Genomic DNA, 19,109 nt, shown 5'->3' on the forward strand with positions numbered 1-19,109 from the left:
AATATTCTGCGTGATATATTGTTTTAAATATAGCGTGTTAAATTATTGTCCTTTTTTCGATTATTTTTTATTTACTATTTAATTGACGTCTCGGTACTAACTAATATTAGGCGGATGATACGTCACGCGATATCGGCCGTGTCTGTACCATGTTGAAACATGAATTTTTTGGAAGATTGCAAAATAAATTACCATCCGCGAGTCGATTATCTGTTTCAGATAGAACCCGTTTGTCGCGTGCGGTATTTTTATGGGACAATATTGATCACGCTACAGTGCATTCAGAGTCACCCAAGCTTGTGATTTTCTATATATTGTTCATCGATAACCGCAGTCTTGCCATGTCATTTAATACAGTTCGATATATCCGTTAAAAAATCGACATCTCATTCTTCGCGTCTCGCAAATGGACCTATAGACGTGTATAAATTGAACGTTTCAGCGGAAGAGAGGTTTACCAGAGTCATTGATAATAATCTTACGAATTAGATATTTTTTTATCAACATGCGATGCAATATTATTTTTCTAAAAAACTGCAATTTCTCTCTAATTATCAAACTTATATTTTGTCAACTCTTTATGATTTAGATCCAAGATGTATAATAATTATCTATAGTTATAACATCGTGAATAGTGCAAAGGTGACATTGAACAGTGAAAATGCATTGTGAGATGAAAATGAAATTTATTTAAATATAATTGAATTTAAAAATGTCGTAGCGAGTTTACATCACGAACTACAATAACACGAAGTCGAACTTGAAAATGGAATCAACTGCGACTGTTTGTGTGTGATGGCTTTATAATAATATAATAAGAATTTAAAAAATGCCGCAATACGATGACAGTTTTCTCGATTCGCCGATATTTCGGCGACGAACTCGCAGTTACACTGTGCAAAAGCGATTTTTGCCGAAATCGCAATCTTTTCACATCACGACCACACCTTTGTTGCTGGCCGTAACCAATCACGCCAGGACTCTTTCCGGTTCCTTATCGACGTGCAACTTGAAAGGTAATTCTATTAAAAAATTCAGGTTAAGGACGTCAGACGTTTTTTTTCGTGTCACTGCTTATACGAGAACGAAAAATGCAAAAACGTTGAGAGGCCATTTTCTGTTAATACCTCTTACATTTTGCACTGTTTTATTTTCATACTATCTTAAAAGTAAAAGAGAAAAGAGAGATAAAAAGTTGTTAATGTTTTTAAATATCATGAAACTATAATATTATTTAAATATTATTAAAAAAATTAAATATTATTACGAACAAATAACTGCAACTATTACTTTTCATATATTCTCATATATAGAAAAATCACAATTTCTCACATATTATCAAGTCAAATTTAATTATCGTCAATTTCTTATTCTCTTTGAGAACATTATTACACGCTGTTTGGATACTTTTTTTTTTTTGTGCGATAACTGTAATACAACGTGCATATCGTTGAGTTGAAATTTATCATATTTCGAAATCAGACTGATGTCACACGTTTTGGAATAAAGGGCTCGTTTATTCTGCCAGACGCCAATCGTGGATTTATATAATTGCATCCTCGTAAGCGCGTTAATAATTAACGCCTCTACGTCGTCTGTATTACTGCGTTGTTAATCCTTACGCAAATACATTTCGGCTCGTATAATTATTATACTAGTTCGTTTGCTGTCAATCACATTAAGCATCGCATGCTTGTCGCAGGTACATCACACCTCCGACCATTAAGCACCTAGCTGTTACAACGTCTCTCTCTCTCTTTCCTCTCTCTCTCTCTCTCCCCTCCCTCTCTCTTTCTCTTTCTCTCTCTCTCTCTCTCCTCTCTCTCTCTCTCTCTCTCTCTCTCTCTATCTATCTATCTATCTCTATCTCTATCTCTCTCTCTCTATCTCTATCTTGCATAACGGATACATCGTCTAGTGATTTCCCTCTGGGCTCGTAGCGCGAGCAAATTGCTACGTTCGCTATCTCGTGTGAGAGACCCGCCATTGCGTGGAACCGCGAAATGCTTTCGATTTGCAAGTTAATGGACGAAATGATTTTCACCCGCAGGCAAAGATCGCGAGCGATTATAATAACATGCTTCAATGACAAACCGAAAGAAAATCGATATTGTATAGAGACATAGCAGTTCAACCTACATTAAGGTGATGAAACACGCGTGATCACTGGTTATTTGAAAATGTAGGTATACGTGCTGATAACTTGAAATTGCAAAAGTATAATATATACAAAATATTTTCAAAAATATTAAATGTTTTTTTTCTCTGGCCAGTTTAAAACTAGTTTTCTTTCTTAACGAAAATGTGGAGGAATTAATAATTTCCGATTATAAATGATTGAAAAAAGAGGTTTTCGCTCATTTTTCTGGGAATTAAGGTTAACGAAGCTATTTTTTTAAAATGGCGTTTACTTTAATAGAATTTAAATTTTAGGAGACTTTTAAATTTCTTGGTTTACATTTTGATTACCATATAAACATATGAAGAACGAACATCATGAATTAATTACAAAGATATATGATTGAAAAAATTGGAAATTTTCCAAAAATGATTGAGATTCTCGTTAAGAAAAGATCGAAAAATTCAAATTAGTCAGCTATTATATTATATATATATATATATTATATATATATATATATATATATATATATATATATATATATGTACGACCCGAAACTATAGCAGACATTTTTTTAAGTGAATTTTCTAATATACTCGTGTATATATATTTGACTGAAAATATTTTATTATATTTTTTTTTTATCGTTTGTTCAAGTTATCGGATTGACATACTTCATCCATTTATTTGATTCTCCAATTGTATTGGTTTTGGAATACAACGCTATTCACATGAATAGTCATGTATGCGAATTGTTTTTGAAGAAGCTGAATACGAGGATATCCTCGCTTGAATAGATCGCAGGAATAGAATCTTGGCACGTGGGTTTTCGGTTCTGCTGGCATACATTTGTTATAAACTTCGAGATGACACTATTTTAATTAGGGAATATCGAATTAATCTTGCATAATATTATATATTTAAAAAAATATATTTAAACAAATGTCAAACTTTAATAATTGTAATCTTTTAATTAAAAAATTGGATTACAAATTATTTTAATTTTTTTGTGATAAGTTTAATTTGATTGAAATATGAATAAGAAAGAATCAGACAAGTATAACGGAATATACCATATTTCATGATAGTTTGACAAGACGAAAGAAAACTGGTATATAAACTGAAAAAAACGAGCAACAGTTAACTGGAGTTTGCCAAGCTTCTTCACGTAGATTGGCACACGACTACCAGAGTTTGCCAAATAATTTTACATGTATTCATCCACTACACTTTTCACGATGACAAATGATAAGTCATTCTTTATGATTGTTGCTAAGAATGTTGGGATTTCTTGTGAAGACTCGTCACGCTGACACATAAGTTTTAATACAACTTTTTAGATCGTGTCTCAAAAATTAATGGCTTAAACATTAATCATCTAAATGATCTGTCAAAATTAATAGAATTTCCTTAAACTTAATATGTAGATCGATACGCAAGATACCTATTTTATATTTCAATTATTCCAAATAGAAATGATGTCGGTACGTGTGTATGTCTGTAAAATCTAAATTAAGCTCGAAATTTTAAATCGAATTGTAAATCGAATATTTAAAGACGCAATTTTAAGGTCCGTGACTTTTCGATCGGCTCGCACGAGACTCGCTAATTTCGTCGGTCAATGTCACTTGCAGGCCACCGCAGCAGCTCATTTTCTCCCGCTGGCGCTCTCCCGGTTCTGACGTGTCAGCCCGCGGGCAATATCCGGCGGGACCGGTTGTCACGATACTTTAGGTCGGGGCTTTTGATACCAGAAATTTAACCGGATAAATTTACTGGGATCCGTATATAAACGGCGCGATAATACATGTATGCATAACGTTGTTGTTATTATCATCGTTGCCGCACGTGCGTGTAAGTCGACGTTTGATAAACGCAAAGCGGAACGGCCAGTCGTAATTACCAGCGAAATAAACTTTGTCACAGTGTCTCTTGGAAATTAAACCGGACGAAATTTATTCGAGCGTCAATGACATTGTAAATTTCGCAATTTCAGCAACGAGCGATTCACGCAATATATATTGCACGATGTAAATCGAAAATTCGCGTGATTGTGCTTGTACGTAGCTTTTGCATAAGAGATATAATATTAATATATTCAGATTCATACTAATATTTAATATATACTTAAATATTTATTTGATGTAATCTATGATAAAAAACATATATAATGCGTTTCATATTTAATGAAAAATTAATATACCAATACTAACTTTCAAATTTTTACATATAATTGGAATTGGGAGTTATATTAATAAGTGATTTTGGAAAATACGAATGTGTGGACTGTTCTGTGTATTATTTAATTATTGTCTCATGAGGTGATTTAAAATTGCAAAGAATTTTGTTTTTGTTGAAAAAAGTTTAAAGCATTCAAGTTAAAGAAACGAAAGAATGAAAGAAGAAGATAGAAGCTGTTAGGTTTCTTTTTTAATAAATCTTGTCCCCTTTCTAGAAATGTTCTGACCGTTCGTGAAATAAATTCGATGGCTCACTCTTTCAGACTTCTTTCCAGTGCATCGCTAATTTCTTGTTATTAAGTCTTTGTGCTTCTTGCTAAAGCAAATCCATATTCATGAACGGAAAGAAGGAGAAGACTGCTTCTGGAGAGTGTATACGAGGCTCTTTCACAACATTCGGCAAAACTCTTCCTGTTGTAATAAATACACTCTCGACGAAACTCTCCTGCAGCGGTTTAATCCGTATCCCAGCAGCCTCGCGTAGGATTGCCAAGAGCATCTCGGGAGATTTTCATGAATAATAATCTACTGCGGAAACGCGATGTCAATATAAATGTACAAGCCAATTCCCTTGCATTAGATATGATAAGAATAATTACCCGCTTCGATGCCTCTTGCTGTTCAAATATTGAAATATTTTTATTAATTGTATAAAAACTCGACTTTCATCTGATTGTGAGATTTAATATACAGAATATCATCGATTATATATACGCACCATTTTTTATATACATTTATTATCAATTATTTCATGGTATAATTCACTTTTGAATTGTGCAGAGAATTATGAATAACCCAAAGTCTCAAGTCGAAATTTTTCTCCTTCTTTCGATTTCAATCTAACATCTACTTTGGCGCTTTTATAGTCAGATCTTTACTTTGAAATTATTATATAACTCGGTAGAAGTAAAATTTTGATTCGTAATTGCAAAACAAATCTATTAATTATGTTTATAATATTATCTATTAATTATGTATATATATTCTTATCAAACAGAGATATTCTGTAAGAAACATAGTTTTATGAAACACCTCGTATAATAAATATCTCGTGGATAAATCATAACGTCAATATATATTAATTCTCATTCATCTGCAAAGTGCAATTAAGTGCAACTGATATCGCGTAAGAAACTTATATCAGAGCTCGTCGGATTCTTGTTTACGCGTTTTCGATTACGTGTTTAGATAAATCAGATCCCGCGGGTGTAGATCGGCGCTTAATGCGCCAATTGGAAATATATACGAGCGCGGGCCCCTGTTTTACGAGGGCGACTCCAGAGGGTGCAAACCGCTACTTAATCAAGACGTTACACAAGAGTTCTCTCCTGGCAAAGGGCCCTCGGGCACTCTGCCCCATCGGGTCGGTCACCCCTTCCGGTTGCGAAAATCGATTCTCCATGGGTGAGAGCTTTCGATAGCTATTCGCAAATAAGTGGCTATATATCTGCACTTTTCGCGCGACATAAATCTCTTTTTTGCCACGCTCGTTGAGTTGTAATATGAATGTTTGCACTTGAAGGACTGTTTTTTTTTTTTTTTTTTTTTTTTTTTTTACATATCTCGATAACCAATAACGTTTTGTCTTTTCTGAAATACTCAGAATCCGTCTCGATAAATATGAAATAATTACAAATTTGCACGTATGATTTATGTAACAATACCCACATCCCATCGTAATTAATTAATTTTAATCAGGAATTGATTAAATATAAGAAAGTGTCAATTTTAGAGTAGTGCCAAAGTTAAAAGTTTTCTAAAGAGATTTTTTTTCTTTTGTCGATCAGTTGTCTAAACAAAATTTAAAACAAGGGTATTATACTATATTTGTAAAATTCCTAATTAATTAGGAATTTTACATATATAATATAATATTCTTGTTTTAAATTTTAAGGAGAAGTATAATTTCTAATTAATATATATTAATAATAACTCCTGATACGGTGTTTGCCATTGCTTTCCGAGAGGATGACGATTGGATATAAATTCGAATAATAATTCATGACACAAACTCCCGATACGATGTTTGCTTTCCCAGAAGATGACGATCGGATAAATTCGATATTTCTCGTTGGATTTGAAATTTGAGTTCTTCGGCACAGAAAGTAAACACAAAACTCACTGCGCCACGATGGCCACGAGGAGTACCAATTTAGAATTGACTTTTCTTTAATATAAATGTCAGAGCATCTTTTCGAGAGCTTTAAGATTTCCTATTTTAATATTTGAAAGAAAAATATACGTTAAATTAAGAGAATCTTAAATAATTGAATAAAACACGCGAATTTAATGTCGCTATCTGTAAATGTAAATGTTGTAAAATATCGTAAATAAATATAATAACACCATAACAGCATAAGATAATATCTTGGTGAGAAGCGGCAACGTGGTATCATGCGATTAGAGATCACGATATTTATCGAATAAGAGATTGTTTAGAGGTGTTTTCCACTGATTTATAACGGAAAAGAGAATTTCGCGTTTACGGTATGCAGTTTAATTGTTGATCCGATGAATGCGGAACAGCATGAGGGTGTACAACGATGAGATAAATGCACGCAGGGGGAACTATTTACTCCGGTGTTTGTATAAACTTCCACATCGCCAGCTCATATGGGGAATTTTCAACACTCTAGCAAGGGGTTGGGTTGGATTGGGTACTGTTATTAACAACAGCTACCACCATGTATCGTATAACGCAAGTTGCTTTGTAGAAACACTGTTATTCGCGTAGGAAAATAATCTCGGGTTTAATAATGGTGTTTAGACGTCGTTGATTCACTAAATATTCCTGCTATATTGTATAAAATTACAAATCTCAAAATATTTTTATATAATATTTTTTTTCTCAACAATTAGTTCCATATTCGAGTTTGGTTTTTAATCGATATTACTGTGTATTTCACATGTGACAGTTGTATATATTTCAACTTTTTCTTTCGTGGTTAAAATATTATTAATATCTTAGAAAAAAAGAAAGAAATTGAACAAAAATCATATGTCGTCGATACGAAGCTAATTAAAAGAAAACGTGACAAAAAAGATTTGTTTATATTGTATAAAATTACAAATCTCAAAATATTTTTATATAATATTTTTCTTCAACAATTAGTTCCTTATTCGAGTTAGGTTTTTAATCGATAATATTACTATGTATTTCACATATGAGAGTTGTATATATTTCAACTTTTTCTTTCGTGGTTAAAATATTATTTATATCTTAGAAAAAAAGAAAGAAATTGAACAAAATTAAAAGAAAACATGTAACAAAAAAGATTTGAGAATTTGCTCACACCTTTTTTCATTGATGACAATTTCATTTTTAACTTTAATTTGGTGCTTTAATCCTAACAGAGTTCGGAAAAGAGACAAACGGCCAATTACATTAAGATGAAAGTTAACCGATCTGAATGAAATTGGCTATTAGAGACAAAGAAAAGAAACGCAAGTAAAAAAAGCAGAGAAAGGAGAAGAGACGATAGGATGCGATTCTTGCAGCTTATCATCTCTTAAGCACGTGGAATAGAAGACCAATCACTTTCTCGGTATTTTAACCAACTCCTCGTCTCTGACGACACGATAAAACCCGCTGTGCACCTGCTGTGCAGGTTAATGCAACCCCCTATGTCGCATTTGGCGGACGCGTGTTTCGAGCTGCCACTCGTAAATTATCGAGGCGATAAAATCGACGTCGCCTCTTCTTAAGAGCCGAGAAAAGGGTAGCGCGAAGATGACAAGAAATCCGCTTCTCCGCGCATGAAAGGAGAGCTTAACGTGTCGCGCCGATAAATTTCCAACGAGAAGAGGAGAATCTCTTTTTCGTTGCGGGGGGTTCCATTCGGGTTCCAGTCGGGCTTATGTTAGACCTCATATACGTCGAGACGTACGGAGTTGCGGCTTCGACAGGAGCCGAGCGTCGTCCTGCGAATCGGTGGAACAGAATGAAAGGATCGTACGAGGGGTTGAATTCGGGGGCTTGGGCGGGGACGCGGTCGCGGGTTCGCGAGAAATGCGAAATTCCTCGTCGAGGGACGAAGCTACGACGAAAGTAAATGGAAAGAGAGCCACCCCTCCTTCTTCCCGGCATTTTCTCTTTCTCTCTTCGTCCCGTGCGTGTCTTCCGTCGTATCGTCTTTCTTTCCGGTCGGCCCGTCTTCTCACCGTTTTTGCGTTTCTTTTCCCTCTTTCTATCTCTTTTTCTCTCTCGCCGGTCGATCCTCATTCGTGCGAAAACTTCCGCTCAAGTGAATCTTTGCGGGAACGGATGCGGAACGCGATGTAGACGCTGATAGAGCGAAATACACGAGGAGGTGGAGGAAACCCTTACAATGAAACTTCGCGTTTGTGTTCGCGCAACGGACGCCGGCCCTCGCGAAATTTCCGTCCCGTCGTTTTTCGGAAACGCGCGATTTTTTGCAAAGCGTCTGGTGCAACCAGTTGCGAAACGGGACACGACCGGTCCAGATCAAGCGACGAGAAACGACCGATTGTTAGATTGAGATAAGAAAATGACCGATACTCTTCCATTCTTGCAAGCTCGATCTTTGTTAATAGAAAGACGAAGAAAAAATACGTCGCTATTTTAAACTTGAAATTTCAAAGAACCAATAATGAAAGTATAAAAGTAGGAAAAAGTATATTGAAAAAAGTGACACGTCATTATCACGGGATCCTCGTCGGATGCTAATGAGATTAATTATCCCGTTGTAGGCAATATATCGCGTACATTGTGACATACCGGATGGAACTACGACACCAAGATTTTAATAGCGAGACCGCTTCATTAATAATCTTCTGTCTTAACGCATAATTATCGCGTAAGATGAGTTTCGAGATGATTAAGTATTTTTCTTTTGTAGTTGAGAAACACTTTGCTCATAATTATTTCGTTAAACTACTTTATCGCAACAAAGCTCAATCTTTACAATATATTTGTATTTAGGGTAAACAAGGATATGATGGCCATACGGAAAAGATGGCCAGAGTTTGTAATTTTTTCAATAATCGCTACATAGTGCGCTTTTTTGGTTATTATCAAAGATAATCAATATTTACAGTAGTTTATGTGCATAGTGCATACATTGTTCGAAATAACGATATTGTGAATCTTATCATATTTTTATTTTCGACTACCTGCAAAGTTTTTCATTTGTTTACTAAAAACTGTTATAACATCGAATAAATTACAGTTAAACTATCGTAATCGACGTTAGACATATATTATAAAAATATGTAAATTGTTATATGACCTATAATTTTTATTTTCGTTTTCACTATTTTTTTATAAATATTATGGGGCCATCTTTCCGTCACTATGGTCATTTTTCCCTTAAAAGTTGGGTAAAATGGCCAATGCTTATGTCGTACTATTTTGATAATATAAAATTTCTATTAAATATTTTCCTTTTAATTTCGATAATATTACATAATTTAAGCTTCAGTGAAGATAATATGTCAAACACTATTAAAACATAACAAAAATAAAAAAAGTATATTTTTTGCATTTTAAAAAACTATGGGCATCTTACCCGAGTTTACCCTATTTGTATTATTTATATATTTGGCGAATTATATTATTTCGCGACTAAAGTTATGATATTTCATTAGACTAGTAGTTAATTAAAAAATCGTTAGAATTAAATCGAGAGCGTTCGGAACATTCTTAAAACAAATCACATAAAAAGAAGTTGCACTTTTATCAAGCTTCTACGACCGTGATGCGAAAAAATTTAAATGTAAACTTACTGGAGTTACATCAGTCGCGGACGCGATTCGGATTTAAGTGAGGCTTTCAAAAACGAGTTTATTTCAATATCAACAATTTCCCGGGATATCTCGCGATTGATGCGTGGTGCGACTATGATTCGCCGGTTTTATCATCTCCATCGTATTCGAAGTGGGATGAAAATTTTCCATGGCAACGTCCATGCCTCTCTCCGCCCATCGGGATTGACTGAACCGGGTCTGCTCGTTGCTTCGTTCATTTATGCAAATGAAAATGTTAATTCGGATCAATCAGATCTGTTTTCTCGGCGCGTCCAATTCGTATGAACGCGACGCATCCGGCGGCATTTAAACGTGACTGCAATTCGAAGTCGCGCTACGTTACAAATTTCCTATAATCGAATGGATGCCACAGTTTATCGGGAAATCGATAAACCGTGCACCGAGGGGGAGGGGGATGGAAGGGCATAGCTCGCATTCGCACGTGCACGACGATATTTATTCGGTGGAGAATATTGCACAGTCGTCTCCCGACGACCCCCGGGACACGCCGTAGGTGCGTTGGCGATGCCAACGGCCCTACGCTCGTATTTATACAGTTATCGGTAATGACAGTGACCCCCAAAATTGCTGTCCGCGTAATTTGCATAGTTTGGCGCGACTCGTATCTCGTATTACGATGCCCGAAAGCGCGACATGAATCTCTCGATAAAGGACCGTGCGTTTTTTTCGTTGCGGTTTTTTTTTTTAATATGCTAGATACTTTTTGTACACTTCAGCTCAGGTTGACGTGTCGAGATACGCGGAGAAAATATTGCGGTAAAAATGATAATTTTTGTCGTCGTAGAACGTAAGAGAAATCACGTGCGATATTTTTATTCCATAATATTATATATGTAATGTATTTTAGAAAGGAATATTATAATTATTTAAATATGTATTTTAATTCACCAACAAATGGATACTTTACAATTTTTAAGTAACATCTAAGGCCGATTATTATCATTAGTCCGTTCTTTTATTTAAGATTATCTGTTTTGTTTTAGATCTTAAGATTCCATTTAACCAATCAAATAATCAAGTAGAATTTTAAACCTTACTCAAGACATCTTAAATATAAGAACTATGAATATCGATCTTAATGACCACGTTTACACCGAGTGACCTGATCGAGGCCTGACCTAAGCCGTGACCCAAAGTAGGTCTAATCGTGAATCGTTTACACCGAAAGAGACCTAGGAATTGACAGGGTCGAATTTAGTCTACGCTAGTTAGGGCCATCTATGATGTTTTTATTTTTTATTTTATACATATATTTTATTATATATTTTATATATTTAAATTTTTTATATTACGAGAATTTTATCTACGAGAATATTATTTGTATATATAATATGATATATAATAATAATTATAAATTATAAAATATTAAATTATAAATTATTTATATTAGTAAAAGCATTGTTACTTACTAATAATATTAAAATTTAATAATATTAAAAATTTCTACGTTGCGTAGAAATTAAAAATTCAGCGGTTTAACCCTTTTTTTTTTACAACAAAACAGTAGAAAATCATATCAAGAAATAAATATAGATCGCATCGTGCGTTTACACCGCAAAAGTAAGCGCCCTATTTCAGGTCAGGTCATCTACCAAACGTTTACACCAGGCGGCCTAAATAATTTTAGGTCGAATTTGAGGTATAGGTCGCGGCCTAAAGGCACGGTGTAAACGTGGTCATTGTCTCGTCACATTGCTTTAAAATAAAAGAGAATGTATTTTTCATGTAATTTGAAAATTGTCTGCGTATATCGAGGAATTATGATTTTGATATTATTTTATATTATTGTATGTTTGATTTTGATTATTATACTTTTATACGTGGTTACAACACGTAGACGTTTTGAATACAATGTAATTTCCGTGTTAAAAGGTTTTGCTTGAAAAATTTATCTTTCTATGGAAAAAGATTAATGGACTCTGTACTCGAGAAAAACTGTGGACTGCCGAGTTACATTGCATCTCACGACTCGTTATTCACGAGATGAATAGGATGCGGAGGCTCAGAGGAACACGTGTGATTTCCGCGCGTCGGAAACTGATGTAGCGCCGTCCGTCCGCTTGGAAGAACCGGCTAATTATGGTAGTGTACATACACAGCGTATGCATAGTGCAACAGCAAAACAGATGCAATTTCAGAGACCGTACCACGAACGCCGCGAGACACGAGGGAAACGTTCGTACACGGAAACAAGAGGATATTACATCTCCTGTACTAGTGCTCCGGGTACTCGGTACTCTCCGAAGACAGAGAGGGAGAGATATCGATCGGCTTTTTCTTGTTGCGTCGTATCTCGCATTCACTGGCATTAACCCTTTCTGTCCCCGGCTTATGATGCCCTTCAATTACGAGTACGCGCGTAATTTCATTGTTCACCGGAGAATCGCGTGCACGCTGATTTAGTAGTCGGGTTAGCACGAGACACCGACTGTAAAAGATATGAATGAATGTTGAAACGCACGGTTAAGAAATACATTTCATCACGCGACATATTACGCGAGCTTTATTTCGAAAGGAAAATGTCAGTAAGATAAAAATAGATGAAAATTTTATCCCCTCGACCATTTATTGTGTGTAAACAGACAATTATATTTCTAACATGATTATATTTTTAAGGGTTGAAAGTTTAAGAACATACATATACATGTAAAGTCAAAATAAAAAGGTATAGGCTCTTTAGAATAAGCTAATAAAATTGAATTAATGAAATAGCTGGCTTTTATATGCTATTTCACTAATTCAATTTTAGTACATTTAAATGTTCGTAGAGAAATCGTTTTCAGTATTTTTAATGAGATTTTTAATGATGGTTTTAAAGATATTTATGTTAAGAACTATCGAATATTAAAAGTAGACTGTATTAAAATGATGAATGGATCTAAGATCGCGAGTTTAAAATTCAAGCAAGACGTGTAATTGTATCATTTATGATATTTTCACTATCGTATAAACTTTTTCCCCTACAATTTATTTATTTAATTAAATAAAACTCTGCTTGTCAATTGAAATATATTTATTTATCTTAAATTGAACGAATTTAAATTTCTTTTACAAGATTTTAAATACTTTTATCATATTTTTTAAAATCTATTATAATTTATGATATTCTTGATATTATCAATTTTTAATATTTGTAATATTATCTTTTAAAACATTAAAATTTGAAGTGTATTTTTATATAACTTATCAATTTTTATTTATTACGTAGAAGCCATACACATCATGTCGTAAAATTGTAACGAATTTCTATTTTTGTGGCAGATGTCGCTTTATACTTAATTTTTATATATCTCTGTGGCTGCTATATACGTTGCATCTATATACGTAGATCTTTGTCTCTTGGATAATGGCTTTCCATCGGATAAAATATTTTATGAAACGTAAGCAGATCTATATCGACACAGATAAATTGACGGATTAAGAATTTTAGCTCCTTTATATATATTTTTCATGTCCGCATTAACGTATTGTGTTTTCACATATGGATTACAACTTCCAATAATAATATAATAAATTTTTTGAATAATAATTAAAAGATTTTGATGGATAATAATTAAAATTGATGTGATTGAAATCGTTTTTGTTCGCGAATGTAAAGAAATAACAAAATCAAAGAAACAAACTCAAAGAAAACAAAATTGTTGAAAGCATTAAAATCTAATGTATCATTAATAATTTATAATTATGAAGCACATACAATGTTTAACGGACAAACGAAATAGAAATGATTCCTCATACAAATGCAAGCTGAAAGTATGGAATAACATATTTCTTCGTATATAAAGTTATATTTTAGAAAAATAAAATTTAAATCACATTTTCGCTTATATTATGATTTCCGATGTACTCAATATTTAATTTTTACAATGTTAATAAAATTATTACTATTATGTGTTAAATCGGTTTTGCATTTTAGATATTTTAGATAGTCACTATAAACTTCTTTCTCTGTTATATTAATTTTGGCAATTTAATTTCAAATTATAATTTTTAAAAATTCCAAGATTTAACAAGTAGTTAAAACTTTAAAGCTGTTAGCGATTCTTTCTAAGAAAATCTTTGACCAGCCAGATAAATATTTATTTTGAAAACTACATCAATACCTTTTAATGCGGCTATCTCTTTGCTCGGATTTTCTTTCTTCCAGCGATTGCTATTCGCAGAATGTTCTTCCTGGTAATAGAACTAGTTATTGTTTTCCGGAAATAAAGTACATTGGGGTAGCGATACGTACCTAATCCGATGCAATCCAATCTAGTTGATATCGTATCCAGCATAAAATATCTACTACAGAATCGATTTCAGAAATATCCTCGGGATACTCGGGGACATCATCTTAATTAACAATATACAATCGTTGACCATTTAAAAACTTGACCAATAAAAAAGCACTCGCGTAATTATTTTCTTTTTTCGCGCAACGATATTAATGCTTGCTATTCTTCTTGTTTTCTTCTCTACATATATACTTCATTGTAATGTATTATTCTTCATGTATATATACAATATACACATATATGTATTATATATTCTCTCGCTGCGTTAAAACCTCAAGTGATTTATTATTCAAAATATTTGAATATATACAGGGGGACGATGACAGGGAAAAGATTTTAGCAGACGCATTTTCTTCTACTGACATGTCAAGTATATTAAAGCGATATAAACGTAATGTAAACGTGCGGTAACAACTGTTTCAGCTACGCGAAATAATTCCGGATATTTCTATGAATTTTTGCTTAAAAGACAGCGGTGTAAAATTATTCGCGAGTTACTCTTGATATTGTCATTTTCGATTTTGCTGGTCATTCGTTGGTCGATGCTCGTTGAATCGAATTGGCACAATAACTCGATTAAATCGACGGTATAACTTACGATCGTAAGATAGTTTCTGGCTTTAATGGTAGCCATAGATTTTACGTAGAATACCGTCGATGTTAACTCTGAGGCAAATAAAATCGATGGTTATGACTTCCTTGAGTCCGAACTCTTTCGATCGACGATAATGTCCATTTTTCCAACCGAGTCGATTAAGCCATCGTAGAACCAGCATCCAGTTGGGTTCGTAATTTTTTTTTCGTCCCGATTGTTTTCATTTCCCCGAGGTAACATCCTAAGAGACATTGGATGTGATCGATACAATAGAAAATGTAACGAAGTTGCGTCCGGCATTTACATGTTTACAATCTCTTTCTTTCTTTTTTTCTCTCTTTCTCTCTTTGATTTGATCTTTTTGTATCATTTTTATTTATATATATATATATATATATGTGTGTGTGTTTTAAACGTGTCTATTTTGCACCATAAATATGAATTATCTTGATACAATGATCGCAAAATCGAGTATTACGTTCTACGACTTCCATATAATTGATGTAACCTAGTATATCGTTGCTCGCATTGCCATTATCAGCAATTTCTCTCTTCTTATCCCCGCGAGACAGAATTCACATAAGTGAAAGCACATAAACATTAATCAAAAACCTCGCTGGCTTTTGCAAAGAAATACACTGCCGCACACTAGTCCGACCGATGCTGTTGCAAGCTCATTTATTATCGTTACTCGGAAATTGCGACAGAGTAAGAGAGCGTAGAAAGATTTCAAGTCCCTTAACTTTTAGCCCGGGGTTTTTCTCTGTGTCTCAGATATTCCAGAATGCACTTTTGCACCAACATCAGACCGTCTTGAACGATCGGTGGAAACGGTTCCCATATTTGCGCAAACAAGAACTTGGCTGTTTTCACTTGAACGTTTGCCTGAAGCCGTTTGACACTCGCTCTCGGGTATCATATACCGGGTATGCAATTGGCTCGGAGATCGTTTCGTTTTGCAAATTGAAAGTCGGAGAGAGAGAGAGAGAGAGAGAGAGAGAGAGAGAGAGGGAGAGAGAGAGAGGATCAAACGAACTCGGTTCTTTCTTGAATTTTCCTCGATCTTTTCAATTTCGTCGGGGCGCCTTTTATTGTAATTGTAAACAAAGCTTATCAAAAATCGCGTATATATATTTTTAAATTTATTATTAAAGAATACACTATAAACGGAAGGTTACGCAATAATTTGTGAAATTTTTCCTTGTTATATTAAACACGAAAATATGTCTATATTACTATGGTAATTTATGATGTATTAGCATGATAAATTAATCAAAATGCAAATTGCCATGTTGAATTCATTAATTATGTCTCTCTGTATTAAAAATTGTTATAACCAGATTTCAGCAGTGAATATTTATTCAATTTATAAGTGTCATTATTCTTTTATTTAACATAATTTTCTCATTTTATTCTTTTATTTTACATAATTTGCTCAATGTAATGAAATTTAAGATAGGTGTATATTAAACGTTGGTTTAAAGATTTCCCTCGAAATGCATATAACGTAAAACACCGCCGGATATCTTCGCGAGAGTAGCGCGTAATTTCAACGTTCGCGTTTTTTTTTTCTTTTTCCTTTGATCGTTTATGCGCAATATGTCTTCCGGCGTGCTCGAGCAACTGCGGATTTTATCTCGTTTGAAGAGCCAACGAAAGTTTTGACGTGACGAGGCTCCGAAGACTATATCGATACATACCTACCTTCTCCTCGTCTTATCGAACTCGCAGCTCAAGACGACGGCGCGAGAGTCACCGAGGAAAATCTCCGTGCTTCTCTTGCTTGGAAGCAAGAAAATGGTACTGAGAAAACGGTAGCTGAAAAAAAGAAGAAGAACGCAAGACGCGATATCGCCTTATGTCGCGTTTTTATCGGAAATGTATAATATCGCTCGTGATATATACTGATAAAAGTCCCAGGACATAGTTTCTTATATATTTCGCCTGCTTTTAATTTTTTTTTTTTTTTTTGCTTCGAGGACCGCTCGTCCGATCTCGATTCGATGTTCGTTACGTCGATTTATGCTGACATTTTTCTTGCCGAAACATATGTCGTCGTGTTTCAACGATATGCGAGATTTTACTTTCTTCGCGCTTCTATATTCCTAATTTCGATTTATATGTTTCATCTCATCCCTTTTCGTTCGAATTGAGAAACGATCGTCGATTTATTCGATGGCGAAGCGACAATGTAGGGTGTACGGGAAATCACAGATTTCTGTCACATATGTATCACTAGATTGTTAACTTATTATGTATAAAGTGTCCTCATTTCTTATGTACGAAAAGTATATAAGGTAATCCTTTTTGTGCCTGCGCTTTGATGATGCATGTTACACATATACAGATTTGCATACACGATATTCAGTTAATATTTTTTTGCTATCAGTTTAAAAAGCAAAAAATTAGTAAAAAAAGTGAAGAGAAAAATTCGATTTAAACCAAGTCAAACATAGAATTTATTTTATAGAAAGTCTTCCCTTTAATTAAATAAACTGATATTAAATAAATTTCAAAGTGCAAACATTTAATTTTGTATATCAAAATTTTGGTTATGTAAATTTTAAATAGATATAACATCTATTTTCAATCTTCTCACTTTAGAAGAATTAGAAAAATCAGTGTTATTAAAATGGAACAAATGCGGTTTGATAATGTTGCTGTCCAATTTTATCTATTAATTGCTGCTCCATTGTTCCAATAAATTAAGTATATTCATAGGATATCTAAATTATCTAACAACAATTAATTTAATGTTGAATATATATAATATAATATATATAATATGCAGAATTATATAATAGAATTATATAATAAATTAATAGATTTTAATAGATTATAATAGATTAATAGAATATAGAATTTTTTTTATAATCAAAGGACATAGTAGCGTTACAGCAATATAATTCTACCGTATATTTTTATTTTAATAATACTTAAAGAAAGAGATTTTCTTATTTTTAGCTCTATTGTATAGGTGTTATGCTTTTGCACTTTGCACAGTGTATTTAAATGGCACATTGATTATTTTTCTGATCACTTTTCTATAATATTTTTTATATACACGATGTTCTTCATATATAAATAAGAAGTTATTATATCTCCAAACTGTTGATGTATCTATCACGTTGCTTTTGTCTATGTGTAAAATGAGATATTTTTAGTATCATGCTTTTACAAGTCATTTTATTAAATTAAGCAAAATTTGAAAAGTTAGCAGTCTAGTAAAATATATAGAAGTCTGTGAGAGAAACATATTTGACTGTCGAACTTTTTTTTTTTTTTTTTTTCTATTTTTCAAACAGATACTGAAAAATAGCGAAGTGCTTTTCGCACGGTTTATTTATTTTTTTAATAGCGAAACGGCCGGTGTATCTCTGGAAGGTAAAATAAATGGAAAATTAAATCGCAGTTATTTCCACGCGACATCACGAGGGATCGATCGAGACACTTGCAAAACAACGAAGATCAATGCTGGAGAGAGCAATCAATAATAATATCTCGCTATCCCACGGAATAATAAAACGCTTAACGCGCAGCCGGCGTTCTACGACTGTCGCATTGGTCTTATTGTTAAAACCGGGCAGGACGCATTGTAGGAACTTTTTCGATTAAAACTTTCACGATGCCGTTCCTTTTTTTCCTTTGCAGTGCAGTCGAACGATCATTTATGTTCTTTCTGTCGTCGAAGATAAATCGGATTCGCTTAAAACAAGAGGGTTACCAATCGAAAGAAATCATCGGAAAATCTTTATTTTCAGCTCCTGACGCTCTCCCATCGCGAAAAATTAATTTTGGATATGTATGTATAATTAAATTAAGTGCTAATTGTTGATTGTTGCTCTAATTCCGAATTCATTGCTTTTGCTTAATAAATAATATATTATTGATATTAAAAATGGAGGTGAAATATTATATAAATAAAAAAAGATTACAGAATTTCTTTGAAAATCTTTGAAAAAAATTGTTTAGAATATAAACTTGTATATATAAAAAAGCAGAATTTAAATTTTTTATAAATATTAAATAATCTAAAAAAAAATTTTAATTTTAAACAATATTGAAATATTTTATATACACATACTATATAA

The 19,109-nt window shown here is 33.4% G+C and overlaps 1 protein-coding gene across 7 annotated transcripts in view; it reads left to right on the top strand.

The window, feature by feature from the left end:
* C3g (C3G guanyl-nucleotide exchange factor) overlaps positions 1–19,109 on the top strand; it is a 69,645-nt gene that overhangs the window by 11,313 nt on the left and 39,223 nt on the right. For 6 of the 7 annotated variants that reach the window (XM_072896867.1, XM_072896905.1, XM_072896858.1 and 3 more), the window contains one exon: positions 590–1,016. The exons of the other annotated variant lie outside the window; for it this stretch is intronic. In XM_072896867.1, the coding sequence (XP_072752968.1) occupies positions 830–1,016 (187 nt within the window). In that variant the 5' untranslated portion in view covers positions 590–829. Of the gene's footprint in view, positions 1–589; positions 1,017–19,109 lie in introns of those variants that run through there. 7 annotated transcript variants of the gene reach the window in all.

This window comes from Anoplolepis gracilipes, chromosome 1 (assembly GCF_047496725.1).
Source record: "Anoplolepis gracilipes chromosome 1, ASM4749672v1, whole genome shotgun sequence".
Taxonomy (NCBI): domain Eukaryota; kingdom Metazoa; phylum Arthropoda; class Insecta; order Hymenoptera; family Formicidae; genus Anoplolepis; species Anoplolepis gracilipes.